The sequence below is a fragment of the Chanodichthys erythropterus genome, chromosome 3 (genome assembly GCF_024489055.1).
Source record: "Chanodichthys erythropterus isolate Z2021 chromosome 3, ASM2448905v1, whole genome shotgun sequence".
Classification (NCBI taxonomy): domain Eukaryota; kingdom Metazoa; phylum Chordata; class Actinopteri; order Cypriniformes; family Xenocyprididae; genus Chanodichthys; species Chanodichthys erythropterus.
The window spans coordinates 18,155,520-18,171,220 of NC_090223.1; the positions used below are offsets into that span (position 1 = coordinate 18,155,520).

General features: G+C 37.1%; 1 protein-coding gene across 2 annotated transcripts; it reads left to right on the top strand.

The window, feature by feature from the left end:
* The first annotated feature begins 12,445 nt into the window (after positions 1–12,445).
* LOC137009097 (uncharacterized) lies at positions 12,446–15,469 on the top strand. Of its 2 annotated transcripts, none has more exons than XM_067371031.1 (4): positions 12,446–12,610; positions 12,731–12,867; positions 14,235–14,399; positions 14,491–15,469. In XM_067371031.1, the coding sequence occupies exons 1-4, from the start codon at positions 12,480–12,482 to the stop codon at positions 15,180–15,182; spliced, it is 1,125 nt and encodes a 374-aa protein (XP_067227132.1). In that variant the 5' UTR covers positions 12,446–12,479; the 3' UTR covers positions 15,183–15,469. The 2 variants fall into 2 exon arrangements, with proteins under 2 accessions (XP_067227132.1, XP_067227140.1); XM_067371039.1 differs by having other exon boundaries at positions 12,446–12,595.
* The last annotated feature ends 232 nt before the right edge of the window (positions 15,470–15,701 follow it).

The window sequence follows — 15,701 nt, forward strand, 5'->3', positions numbered from 1 at the left end:
CGTGGCTTATGCAAATGAATAATATTGAGCATGCGGTCACACATTTACGGCCCTATTTTAACGATTTAAAGTCATGATCTGAAGCGCACGGCACAGGTGCACTTAGGGCGTGTCACAATCCACTTTTGCTGTTTAAACGTCGGAAAAACATGGTCAGCGCTCCAGGCGCATGGTCCAAAAGGGTTGTACCTAGTCTCTTAATGAGTCATGGGTGTGTTTTGGGTGTAACCTGCAATAAACCAATCAGAGTATCATCTCCCATTCCCTTTAAAAGCCAGTTGTGTGGATTTGCTGTTTACATGGCGGAATATAGACACCCTTTGAATACATTTCCACCGTCGGGCCGATCGGTTCTTATTGTGTAACCGTTCCATTCCGTGCCGATCCGGGCCAGCTGGTACGGCGTCAGTTGTTGTCTTGGTAACGCAACCCAGATAGCATGGCCACATTGAAACAATGTTGAGTCAGTGTTGATGCATCAATGCCAATTTCATTGAATTAACGTAACAAAGTGATGTTGCTTTAGCATCACTTTTGCACCCTCGGTTAATGTTGAAGCAATACTGATATTTTAACCACAAATCAATGTTAATAATATGATTAAACATTACAAAGTGATATTTTTTCATCACGTCTTTGGCACTGTTGAAACAATGTTGAGATTTCAACCATAAATCAATGGTAATATTATTGATTCAACATTATGAAGTGATATTTTTTCAACATCACTTTTGCACCCTTAGTTAATGTTGAAGCAATGTTGAGATTTCAACAAATAATCAATGATAATATCATTGAATCAACATTATGAGGTGATGTTGGTTCAATTTCACGTTTGCACCCGCATTTAATGTTGAAACAATGGTGAACAATAAATCAATGGTATTGAATCAACATTACACTATTGATTCTACATCACTGATATTGAATCAATATTGACATTAACAAAAAATTATCAATGGTATTATTGTTGAATCAACATTATGATTGATTCTACATCACTGATGTTGAGACAACATTGAAATTTACAAAAATAATCAATGGTATTATTGTTGAATCAATGTTATGTTGATTCTACATCACTGCTGTTGAATCAACATTGAAATTATCAATAATAATTTGTAATATTGTTTGATCAATGTTAATGTGATGTTGATAGAACTGAAATGTCAACATAAAATAATGTTCTGAACAACATTAATATTTCAGCTACACTTCAATGGTACATCAACAAATTTCTGACCATTTCAAAGCTTTGGGAAAACCTTTTAAAAAATAAACAACACCTTTCCAGTGTCAAAGTCCGTTTAGTCTCAGTTTCAGTTTATGGACGTTCTGTTTGCATTCTATGATCACATGTTCATGTTCAGGTGATGATCCTATCAACTCAATGTATTATCAATGAGGGTGCTTCTTTTTTATTATTATTATTGTCCATTCTCCTCTGCCTTTATTCCTATTAAAGGAAAGAAGTCAAGGTAATCTGCAAGCATTGAGTAATAGATGCAATACATGGGCTTTGTGTAAAGTATGATATTCTTGGTCCTGTTCATGTCACTTGCTCAAATAAATATATCCTAATAAATATTACTAAATCAAGATGCATGCACTATTTAAGAATATAGAAAAATGGATGGTTTATTCAAATACTTTAATAACTTTTTTTAATAAATATATCTTATTAGATTCAGTAACAATAAATGAAATGCAAATAGCAAGCACAAACAAAAGAACATAGAAATAATAAGACCTTAATAATAATAATAATGCAACTTTGTTTGAAACCCAGAGAAGTCAGGTGGTTCAACAAACAACACTACTGTGTAGGATGCACATGTGTTTTCTTTCTTATGAGGAGGAATTGATTAGAGAAGTGCACATGCAAAACTAAAATGGGTGTCAGTTTCAGAAACACATGCCTGCATGATCTTGTGGTCATCAACTACAAATCACTGTTAGTTTAGTGTATGTCTCAAAGCATTTGTGCTTTGTCAGCTTTCATCCAAATTTCAATGTTGATCCAACATTCATTAAACACTGAAATGTCAATCTCAACCAAAATTATGGTTTGGATCAAAACTCAACATTGTATCAATGTCACCATGCTACCTGAGTGGTTTATTTCAACACTTTAATAACTTTAATATATCTTATTAGATTCAGTAACAATAAATCAAATGCAAATAACAAGCATGCAAAAACAAAAAAAAAAACAAACATATATGAAAAGATATATGCACCATTGTTTGAAACTCAGAGAGGTCATGCATGTCAAACACACAAGACTTCTGTATAGGATGTAGGTGTTTTCTCTCGAATGAAGAAGCATCAATTAAAAAAAAAACCGAGAAGTGCACATGCAAAACCAAAATGGGCGTTTACCAATCAGTGGCCAATTTCAAACTACAATACATGTTTTTCAACCATTTTTCAACAGACTTACTAAAACCATGAAGGCCCACCCTTAAACCAAGCCCCCAGTGGATTAGAGCAAATCAGGTAAAGTGGTTGAAAATGCCCATTATGAACTGACACGGCCCACTGATGGGGAAACACCCACTAGTGTTCTGCACAGATACATCTTCTGATCATCAACTACAAATCACTGTTAGTTCAATGTCACTGTCTCCACCCATGTGTGCTGTCGACTTTCATCACAATTTCAATGCTGATCCTACACACTTTAAACATTGAAATGTCAATCTCAACCAAAATTATGGTTTGGATCAAAACTCAACATTGTATCATTGTTACCATGCTGTCTGGGAATGGTTTACTGATAATATTAGATGTAAATAACCATGTTATGGAGGATGATCAGATATTTATTTTAATTTTATTATTTTTTGTTTATGACGCTCAAATAGAGCGCTTAGCCAGCTACAGCTACTGATAGCCAGGCAACAGACAAGTTAGACAACTGTGCCGAGAATTCCGGGCCGAGAACGGTTTGTAATCGTGCCGTGCCTTACCAGGCTCCAGTGGAAACACAACTGGAACCGTTCCTTATTCTAAGAACCGTTCGGCCCTGATGGTGGGAAAGCAGCTTGTGTGTATTACCATGACTGGTCAAATAATTAGCCAATTTTATTTGTCATTACTGCAAATAGGTAATTCTGATACATGCAATGACTATCCATTATGACATAATTACTAACTCGCCCTTTAAAGGTGCCCAAGAATGCTTTTTCACAAGATGTAATATAAGTCTAAGGTGTCCCCTGAATGTGTCTGTGAAGTTTCAGCTCAAAATACCCCATAGATTTTTTTTTAAATTGATTTTTTTAACTGCCTATTTTGGGGCATCATTAACTATGCACTGATTTTGGCAGCGCGCCGCCCCTTTAATTCGCCTGCTCCCTGCCACACGAGCTCTCGATTATATTACAGCGCATTTACAAAGTTCACACAGCTAATATAACCCTCAAATGGATCTTTACAAGATGTTTGTCATGCATGCTGTATGCATGCTTCGAATTATGTGAGTAAAGTATTTATTTTGATGTTTACATTTGATTCTGTATGAGTTTGAGGCTGTGCTCCGTGGCTAACAGCTAATGCTACACTGTTGGAGAGATTTTATAAAGAATGAAGTTGTGTTTATGAATTATACAGACTGCAAGTGTTTAATAATGAAAATAACGACAGTGTTGTCTCCGTGAATACAGTAAGAAATGATGGTAACTTTAACCACATTTCACAGTACATTAGCAACATGCTAACGAAACATTTAGAAAGACAATTTACAAATATCACTAAAAATATCATTCTACCATGGATCATGTCAGTTATTATTGCTCCATCTGCCATTTTTCGCTGTTGTTCTTGCTTGCTTACCTTTACTGTGCACAGATCCAGACGTTAATACTGCCTTTCCTTGTCTAATGGCTTTAACATGAGCTGGCATATGCAAATATTGGGGTCATACATATTAATGATCCCGACTGTTACGTAACAGTCGGTGTTATGTTGAGATCTACGTGTTTTCCGGAAGTCTTTTAAATAACAAAAAAAGTGACCTTAGTCTAGGTTTCAGTTGGTCAATGGCGCAGTCGTTTTCAGTTGCCTCAAAGCAACATGCCAACAATGCACCTGAACACAACTCGTTTTGAGAGCCATGGGTGAACAGATGGGCGCGAGTGCATTGCTATTTAAACAATGTGACGCAGGACGTGAAAATGATAATTGCGTCGGGCTGAAACTTGTAAAAAACACTTGTGTCGCGCCTGACGTCGGCATTGCGCCGGGTGTATGATAAGGCCCTTAGAATACTTAAAATGAATTAACATTGGAATGAGGTTAAGAAAAAAAATATAATAAATGTCAAAAGAATTCCAAAAGATGTATCATTCAACTTTTTTCTGTTACAGGCCATAATTCTAACCTTGCAATTAGGATTAGACACAAAATAATGCATGTGAAAATCGGCTGTGAATTGAACATATAGTTTAACTCGACTCAGAGGAAAACTGGAATCGTGTCTCTGTGACAGTTTTTCAGGTGATTAAGGGATAATACAAGACTTTTTTACCTTACAATTGGTTATCGAAAGCAAAAATGCTACGAATAATAAATATTTTGTGAGAACGTGATATGCAAGAGCAAAACAGCACTATTTTTGGAATCGTATTGGATTTCATTCATCAAGTTTGATGCAGGGCAGTGTTAGCAAATGAGACCCAATTTCTAGAGATGAGACCCAATTTCAAAATATTTTAGAGCAGAGCATAACTGCACTTAAACACTAACAATGTTGACAACAGACTTTCTTGAACATGTAAAACTAGTTTCAAAGTTGCTTTCCCAACACCAACCACCACAAAGACGTAAAGACAGAGCAGGAAATCCCTCTCAGAAACATCTGCTCATGGTTTAATACGCCGCTAATCAGGACAAGAGGCCGATCAGTCCACATCAGATCCCACACTGCGGAAACGTCCATCTCTTCCCTCTGCACACACTCATCGACTGCGGTGGCGGCGTCTTCCAGCAAATGAAATAACGAGGGGTTTCCATAGTGACGGGAGAGGAGCGGGAATCTGACTCGTGTGAAGGATGAAGCCTGTTCTCCAGGGGTCCCCGGGGAGCCTACAGCTCTACATCTTTCCCTTTCATTCCCTCTCTTTCCTCCTCCTTCCGTTTCTCTCTCTGGAGCCGCATGAGCTTTAGAGTGTCACGGGTAAGTCTGCATGTTCAAAGCGGCAACTCAAACTCAGCATCATTACTGTAGCACAGAAACCGCGAGCAATGGCAACCATCTCTCTACTCTGACCTCCGCTTCTTGTTCAATCGCTTGCCGTCTCTTTTATATTTCATCTTTATTTGTCTTAAGTAAAAGCAAGCGCACATGTGAAACCTCAATGGAACTGAGAAAAGGAAAACAGATAAAGAAAGAGCGATCAGACAGTCAAACCTTGGCCGTTCAACTGGAGGAGGAAGAAAAGAGTGTTTCTGGAAGGTCACTGATCAGATTGACGGATCATTTTACTAGCTTGTTTTGAACTTATAGAAAATAAAACTTCCTTGCCAGTAATCTGGCAAAAAACAATCACTGATACTAAACTGCAAAAATGACTCTCTCAATAACATATGACTGCCCATATTTACATATCAACACCTTCTTGAATGATTAAAGAGTTCCACAGGAGATCTCAACAACTGTGCTGAGGTTTGCCAAGAAGTCTGCAATCGATATCCCAATATTATGAACCCTTTTTTATTTTACAGTATCCTACCCTAGGAGAAACAGTTGTCATTTTTTCTTATCTATAAACAGCAATGAAGAGCAGTGGACTTTTGCTTAAGTCTCCTGCATGCTTCTCAAATACTGTACTGAAAAAAAACTTCAGAAATCTCATGTGTATCTCCTCTAGAGTTTCAGAAGAGATCTCAAGAAACGAGCTACATTCAAATGTGGTTTGAAATTCTATTCAAGTCGCATTTCTGGAAATCTGTTTGGATTTTGCGTGACTTTCTCATGGCATGTAAAACGTAAACGTCAGACGTTGTTATAGGAAACATGCTTAAAGTAGCTGCAGAAACAAGGTTGTGTTGTTGCAGTGCCGGATGAGCAGAAAATGACAATATAACAGAGACACGCACATAATAGCCTCATATGTTTCCTCCTATGACGCAATACACTCTAAACAAAAATGCTGTTAAATAGCACTAAAAGTGGTTCATTGGCTTGTAATCATAAGGGAACCACTTTAAAGGGTTATAGAGCACCTACAGAGCATTTTAAGCAGGCGTAGGGGAGAGTGGGGTAAGATGAGCCAGTGGGTAAGTTGACCTACCCCCTCTATCTTAGCAACCGTACCATTTTATTCTTATGTGACCATATATATTTAGAAGCACCCATCATTTCTGCCAGACTGTGAAAAAGAGAAGCACATGGGAGGAGTGGAAGTCGCTGAATTACTTTAAAAACTGTTTTTGGCTTGTCAAAGCAAATTTGAACAGGTCTAAAAATATTTATGATGCATATTGGTGATTTAGCAATGTATAAAACCATGCAAATCATTTAGCTAAATATCATTCTGAATTGGTAAACTAACTAGCTTTTCCTAAAATGGCAGCTATGGGGCAAAGTGAGCCAAATGCTGTGGGGTAAATTGAGCCAGCGTTTTAACTTACCCCACCATAAGGCAATGGATTTGAGTTAAATCTGAAGTATAAACTGGTGTCATTTCAATGTAATATTACACAACAATTTTCGAGTTTATTTGATAGGAACAGTGTAAAAGTACACCAAATCCTTCTCTGATACGAACCAGGGGATGTTTAATCATATATATCTTTACACCTGTAGTCTCTAATTGCCTATATGGTCAACATTGCAGAAAAACTACCATGTCAAGAACCTTTTGACTAAAATGTTTATTAGTTTCAGTGACATTTATTCATTCTTACTTATTTTTTATTTAATTACACTCAACAAACTCTCTGTTTAGTCTGTTTATGGGAAGGTTACAACTTTGATGTTCAACATACTGTATTGTTTCAGAAATGCAAACAATTAAAGATACTGAAATTTCAACTTAATTTGGTTAGTTTTATGTTGTTTAATTTAGCTTTAAAAAATGAAATATTTGTAAAAGGAAATGTGATTATTAAATTAGTTTTTAAAATTATCTTTAAAATTTCACATGGGTTTGATTCAGATTCAGTTAGATGGTCAGTTTACACCCAGCTACTGACTTGGAACACTTTTTTTTATAAGAAGCCATATTTTCAGAATCCTTTGTCATAGATGTATTCTGATCATTTAAAATGAAATGAAACAACCTGAAATTACTTCATTGTACTTCTGCCTCATTTTCCCTTATCTTGAGGACCACACAAGTTAAAAATGGCTCATCTTACCCCACTCTTCCCAACATTTATTTTTTCAAGGATTTTGAGATATTTACTAGAAAACAACTCAAAAAGATCAATTAAATCAACTCATTTTTTTCTGTGTTCTAATCGCTTTACTGTTTCTAAAGCAGTAGACACAACAGAGCAGACACTCTATCTGTCACAATGACTCAATGCATTGCAGATTTTTAAAGCTTGGTAAATAACTCTAGATTTTTGGGTACTGCAACCTCTTCAGTCTCTTTCCCTTCGTTACCGTCTATCTTCCTCATGCTCTCTGCTGTGTTTCCTGTCACAGATCGCCACAGGTGACCGGATCATTGATCGCGACACACACCGTACAGGAAACAGCTGTCAGACCCACCGAGAGGCAGAGAAACAGTTATATTCAAGCAAAGGCAGAGATATATTTAGCACACAAGTCCTGTGACAGGCCATGAAATGGAAGAGTGATGAAAAAATGAAGACTGAGAGCAGAGGCGAGTTTCATCAGAGACACAACAGCCGTAATTGTGAGACGCACGTTACTCCGTCCATTGACCTGAACACTCAGACGTCGAGTCATTATGAATAATTTAAGAACGGCAGAGCAGCCAACTCATATTTCACTAGAATCAGCATTCGCGCACACTCAATCGCTGCTCGTTCACGTTACGACATTGGAGTCATAAAACAAAACGAGGGAAACATGTCTTTGTGATCTTCTGGGAATACAGCGCCTGTGATTTCTTAAAGATTTAAAAAGTGACTTTTAATAAAGGTTTAAATGAAGCATACACTAGAGTTTTAAATGAACACTCCACTTTTTTTTTGAAAATTTTCCAACTCCCCTGGAGTTAAACAGTTGAGTTTTACCACATTCGAATCCACTGACGGAAAATGAAAAGTTTAGATTTTTTTAGGCCGATATGGCTAGGAACTATACTCTCATTCTGGCATAATAATCAAGGAGATTTGCTATAGTATAGTTCCTAGCCATATCGACCTATAAAATCACAACTTTTCATTTTCCGTCCAACTTTCCAAGTTTTAAATAGGAAAAATATTGAAACTCTTTGGTCATTTTTGAGTGAGATGCTAACGGTCTAATCAGATTCAATGAACTATGCTAAGCTATGCTAAAAATGGTACCGCTAGACCCGGAGATCGGCTGAATGGATTCAAACACTGTTTAACTCTAGGAGAGTTGGAAAATGAGCCTATTTTCAAAAAAAAGTGGAGTGTTCCTTTAAGTTTGCATCAAAAAGTGAACAGAGAATTTTAGGATTTTCAGACTCAATATGGTCAAGAATGATCGTGTAATTGACACGTTTGTGATTGGTTATGGAAAGTGTGCGCTAACAATGCAAAACGAAAAAGAGTTTTATACGCACCGGTCAAAATTATTATCATTGTATACATACGTTCATGGCGTCCTAAAAACCTGTATGACTCTTTTTTTCTGTGAAACACAAAAGGAGATGTTATGCAGAATGTGAATGCACCCAAAAATAGTCAAATTAGCATAACTGGTAGCACTTTACAATAAGGTCTCATTTGTTAAATGGATAGTTCACCCAAAAATGAAAATTACCCATGATTTACTCACCCTCAAGCCATCCTAGGTGTTTTCAGACAAACACAATCGGAGAGATATTTTAAAATATCCTGACTCTTCCAAGCTTTATAATAGTAGTGAAGGGGGGCCAGATTTTGAAGCCCAAAAAAAGCGCATCCATCTATCATAAAATAATCCATATGGTTCTAGAGGGTTAATAAAGGCCTTCTGAAGAGAAGCGATGGGTTTTTGTAAGAAAAACATCCATATATAAAACTTTATAGACTAAAATAAATAGCTTACATACAGTTGTCTGCTGGACAAAATACAAAAATGTAAGAAAAATGGAATGAAAGTCATGTTAACTAATTCTTCGGTTCGGACATTTGTAATATGGGAATAAATAGGGATTCTTTCAATCAAGGGAAATGCTTTGCTCATGGGCACAGAGGTTGCAGTAAAGTTTACAGCTCACATTCTGGAGTTGATATAAGTAAACTCTGTTCCGTCAGTCCAGATCCCTGAAGACACTAAACCTGCACCTGCAGTGCACACATCTCATCATCAGCATCCCACCAGGAATCTGCGTGAATTCACAGGTTAAATCTCACGGGAGGTGCAACTCCAGCACGTTTCTGCAGTCGGTCTGTCATGTGTCGAGTGACAGCAGCTGCCATCTGATGATTCCCACATTATTACACAAACATGTGACGGGACATTTCTCTATTTCACTCACAGGAACGGAATACTATTACAGCCAAAACTGGAAGGAAATGTGCTTAAAGTCAATGTAAAATTAAAACCAACTATTCTTATTTTATATGGAATATTGCAGTATTAATTATAAATGATTTATATATACGTGCACATTTTTATTTTTTTTAATTTATGCACCCTAACAATCTTTAATCAGAATATCTTCTCCTCCTTGCAGCTCAGCTCTTCTTTGATAACAAGGGCGGGGCAAACTGTCAATCACATGAGATCCACCAATAGCAAACCACAATCATTTCCCCCCGGACAAAATCAAGCCCCGCCCTACATTTGTTCTTGTCTGTGAAGCCGTTTCACTCAGATATACATCACAATAGAGAATACAGTTCCTATCTTCTTTTCTGCAGGTGAAATTACATGATTTATGCAACACTTTTATGCATTTAGCAGACACTTTTATCAAAAGTGACTTACAAAACATTCAAACAGTATGCAACATTTTGGGAGCCAGTCACAAAATGAGTCCACAAGAAGATTTTAGTTGATAATTCATCACACTGGAAACTAAAGTCAAGAGCATTGTGTTGTTGGATACAGTATCTGAGCTCTGTTGTATACCGAATATGCTGACAAATGTACAAGACTAAAGGAATTCCATTCATACAGACAATTCTGCGCATTTAATACATAATGTACAGGATACCTCAGAGTTGTATGGTTGCATGGCATTCTCAACATACTGAGCATGACAATCAGAAACCTGGATTTATGTGCTGGGTGTTTTGTGAAAAGTGCATCTCTTTACTCAATGAATACATATTTATAGCTAACTCCTTTCCTGCGTGAGGCTGCGTCTATTGGAATGTACATCATGTTTTGTTTTTTTTTAAGCCAATAAAATTTTAAGCTTTTGTAATATAAGTAATGACTGATCACTGATCAATGATCAGTGACCTATCACAATGAAGACATGACCCCTCACTTAATCTGATTGAGCTTTAAGCATCACAAAAGAAAGGCATGACTAACTGACTAAGCCCACTTTTATTTTTTTATGTTTATGGTTGCAAAATCAATTTGTACTTATTATAATCTTAATGCTAATATTCAAAGTTCATTTGAATATCTTTCAGAGCTGTAGAACACATGAATTGTTTAAAGTATAATGTCCATCGCAATGTCTTCACCTGCTATCGGAAATTTGATAATTCCCACTTCTGAAGTCGTGATTGGGAGGGCGTTCATATGCTACTTTTTACCTAGGAAACTCGTATTTATGATAATTATGAGAGCACGTGAAGGCACATAGTTGTGTGCCGGGTTGTGAAATTTGCTATAGCTAAAAGCTATATGTTTGTGTTTCATGAACATTAATGTTTATGAATTATTAAAGGTGCAATATGTAGAATATGTCCGCTAGAGGTCTATTCAAAATAAAGGCGTAGCTTGATGACGCCAAGTTTTAGAGAGGAATCTTGGGACATGTGGTCTCTACTTCAACGGACGGTGGAATAGAATAGGGATAGGGACTCAGGAAGAAATCATGTTCATGGATGTGATTATTAATGTTACTGTAGTATGAAGCAGAGCAGGACTGAGTGTTGTAGGAGCTGGAGCGATTGAGCAACACACTACTCACGAGCAGCGGGACTTTTATTATGACACAGTTGCCGGCACCACTTCCACTATGAGTATGAGGTAACACAGCTCTGTTTATCATATTAGATACATTTGAGTGTGTTGAAAATGATGTTATAACGTTACTCTGTGCGTTCGCTCGGCGGTTGCTGTGAGACACTGTTACACACTGCAGTAAGACAGATCAATTTTAGATTATCATGTTAAATGCTGGATGGCTTGTGTTGATAAATGGCACACAATTAATTTTAAAACATATTGTATGATTGAGACAATTCTGTATTGCTGTTACTAAAAATAAAGCTGTATCTGATTATGCTATGTTAGCTATTTGACAAAATAGTGTTTTTCTCTGAGGCATGGTAAAGCGTGGTACTCACAAAAAATCAAGAAAATTAGATTTAAACAATAAGACTAAACGTGTTGAGCTATATAACAATAATTAGTTTTCTGTCTATAAATATATCAAAACAGTTGGTCCCTTGTCTATTCAAACATGTAAATATTAAAGCGTCTTTGGTGTTTCCATGGTTTCTACAAAATAAAACCGGAAACCGAGGGTAACAAGGGTATGAAACCATTGACAGGCGACTCCTCACACGTCCCGGAGCCTTGGATAAAATTGCAATTTTCTCATGATTTACAAATAGTTGCAAACATTTGGGATATTGTATGTATTCAAGTGAACACAATATATAACACTGGCCTAGTGGTTTTTGGATATTTTACTGCAAAAATATTACATATTGCACCTTTAACACACACACAATGCCTTGCATATATGCATACAACCATATATTAATCAAAACCAGCTGGTTTAACCAGCAAAAAGAATCAAACAAGTTTTTTGAGAATTCACCATATCATTTTAGCTTTTTTTTTCTACATTCATATTTGCCTACATTGCTCATTGTTACAGTATGTTTTAAAATCTACATACTGTGTTTATAAACTGTAGCTCATAAGTACAGTTAGAATGAAACATTTTGTTTCTTCAGTAAAAAGAAAAGTTTTAAAAAATCTAAAAAAAAAAAAAAAAAAACTAAACAAAGAGGGATCTTTTAAGGTTAATTTCTACATCGAAGAAGAGCAAATATGAAGTAGGTAGAGGGTAGAATAATAACTTTGCTCAGGTCTGAAGGGGTTAATGCTGCGCCTCTCGGAAGTAGGATGTCGCAGCTGGGAATGATGTCACACTCGAGTTGACGGTACACAAGTCGGAAAAGCCAACATGGAGGCGTCCAGGGAGACCTTTGTTGTGCTTCCAGTTTCGCAATACAAACAACTACAGAACAAATATGAAGTACATCTAAAAAACATAACGGAAGAGGAAAGGAGACGCAGAAGGTGGGTTGCTATTCGGTGTGTGAAAACCGGCATTTTATTCGGTCGTTTTGTAAGCAGCACACAAACGGGTGGCGGCTCGTTCTTATAATATTGTGACTGCATTCTTTACTTAAATGCAGTTTATCTCTGACTTAGGATACTGATATCATCTGTGCTGCGATCAACACAGCGACTGATCCTGAAGAATGAGACGGAGGGGGAACTCGGAGGAACCGCAACAACCACAACAACCCCGACTTCAGAAAGCAAAATGGCTGCTCAGCGCCTCAACAGTGCGTGAAACTATATTAAAAACTATATGGTTTATTGGCGCTTCTGTTTGTCTGTGTCTCAAACTGTACTATCCAACCGCACATTTGTGGACATGATGCTTCTGTTCAAAATCCTAGTGATTCGTTCGATTCCTAAACTAATCATTTCTAAGCCGGTCTGTCTGTCACACGGAATTGAACTTTAGTTCTGGGTTGATGACGCAAGACGCACATCCTTTACGCAGCACCGAATGAGCCAATGAGCAAGAACGAAAGAACCGGTTCGAAATGAACGAATAAAAAAGAACCGACTCAGTAAGAATCGAATGATTGTGTTCGAACTGTCGAAGTTTTCGGAGTATTATGAGGTTTTGAAATTGTGCACAGTTTATCTGTGAATGACTTTTTGGACATGGAGATTTGTTTGTTCATGTTTATTCTTAAATTAACAAATGTTGTGATCTTAAAGGTGCAATATGTAAGAATTTTGCAGTAAAATATCCAAAAACCACTAGGCCAGTGTTATATTTTTTGTTCACTTGAGTACTTACAATATACCAAATGTTTGCAACTATTTGTAAATTGTGAGAAAATTGCAATTTTAACCAAGGCTCCGGGACGTGTGAGGAGTCGCCTGTCGATTACGTCATACCCGCGATACCCTCGGTTTCCGGTTTTATTTTGTAGAAACCATGGAATCGACAAATACGCTTGAATATATTACATGTTTTAATAGACAAGGGAACAACTGTTTTGATATATTTATAGACAGAAAACTAATTATTGTTATATAGCTCAACACGTTTAGTCTTATTGTTTACATCTAATTTTCTTGTTTTTTTGCGAGTACCATGCTTTACCATGCCTCAGAGAAAAACACTATTTTGTGAAGTAGCTAACATAGCATAATCAGATGCAGCTTTATTTTTAGTAACAGTAATACAGCATTTTCTCCATCATACAATACATTTTAAAATTAATTGTGTGCCATTTATCAACACAAGCCATCCAATATTTAATATGAACTTCTAAAATCGATCTATCTTACTGCAGTGTGTAACAGTGTCTGAGCGAACGCTCAGAGTAACGCTATAACATTTTCAACACACTCAAATGTATCTAATATGATAAACAGAGCTGTGTTACCTCATACTCATGACCGGAAAAGTGGAAGTTGCGCCGACGACTGTGTCATAATAAAAGTTCCGCTGCTTGTGAGGCGTGTGTTGCGCAATCTCTCCAGCTCCTACAACACTCGGTCCTGCTCTGCTTCATACTACAGTAACGTTACTAATCACATCCATGAACATGATTTCTTCCCAAATCCTATCAGTATTCTTTTGAAAATATTACATATTGCATCTTTAACAGTGTTTGCTTTTTTCTAGTATATTTGGACAACAACGTGAACATGTTCATGGATCCCCAGAGGAGCACTGCATTCACCGGTCCCTTGTACCAGGCGGCAGCAGACCCCACCACATACTACTTGAACGAGGACATGACAGTCATGATAAACATGGTTGAAGCAGAAGACTTGAACACCATAAAAGGTTAGATAACAATAACACCAATAATAATAATAATAATAATAATGTTAATAATGTTGCGCTTCCTAACCTGTTGCTTTTTTGCATGTTTTAGAAAGCCACCAGGAGAACAGTGATGCTTCATCCGACACTTTGCCATCACTCATTCCATTGCCAGCAAATGACGGCTTCAGCAAAGAGCAAACTTTGTTCATGATCAACCTTATGCGGCAGCACATCGAGAGAGAAGGTGAAGGTCTCCCTAAAACTCTGGAAGAGCTGAATGCACGGCTTAAATCTGCAATGCGCAGTAAAAAACATCTGTGGAGAGATGCTGCAGATAAGCTGTCCAGCCATTTCTTGCAGTCTTTCTGCCCTGACAAGGTGGCCAGGAAGTGGAATACACTTGTAGAGGCCTACAAAAAAATAAAAGACAGCGATAAACCTAGAGAGAAGGGGTCTATCCGTTTCAAGTTTTATGCGGAAATGGATGCCCTCCTGCAAGCGCAGAATGAAGTGGTCTTTCCTGTCGTCGGCACATCAGTTGGTCTAAAGGTGCGCAGACCTGAAGCATTAGGACAATGCAACAACGACACTGCATTGACACCACCGACTTCCACATCAACACCACCAACTTCCCCACCAACGCCTCCTCTTAAGCGTCAAAGAGTGGACTGTGAATTGATGCAGTTTTTGCAGGACTCAGAAGAAGCATGTCAGCGGCGTCATGAGGAGACTCTAGCACAACTGAGGTCTGCTCAGCTGGGTTTCGAGGCTCTGATGACAAAGTTGCTGGACAAATTGTAATCGTTTAATATTGGTGACGTGCAAATGTTGTGTATATAACTTATTTGAAAATCTTGAGACATACTGTAATATCTGTTATATGTATCAATATATTTTTATGTTGCACACGTTTAACTGTGCCATTTGGATATTTTTTGTTTGTGACAAAGAATAGTTTTGCATTGTGTTGTACAAAGTACTTTTTGAAATAATTAAAAAAAAGAGTAATATTTCTACTTTGTGTCAGATTCTCTGTCTTGTGATAGCAGATGATTGTTTGGATTTTTCCTGGAAATTTCATAAAATAAAGACCCTTAGACCAGGAGGCATGACTGCAATTATTAATATTTATTTATTACTTGCTTATTTGCATTTTTAAAGTGCAGAAGTCAGCAACTCATGTTGTTTAAAGAGTGAACATATAAAAAAATATAAAGCACATTCACACATTAGACCATTTTTAATCTACATTAAAGGGTAAGTTGACCCAAAACTGAAAATTATTTTTTCTCTCCCTCATGTCGTCCAACATCTGTAAGA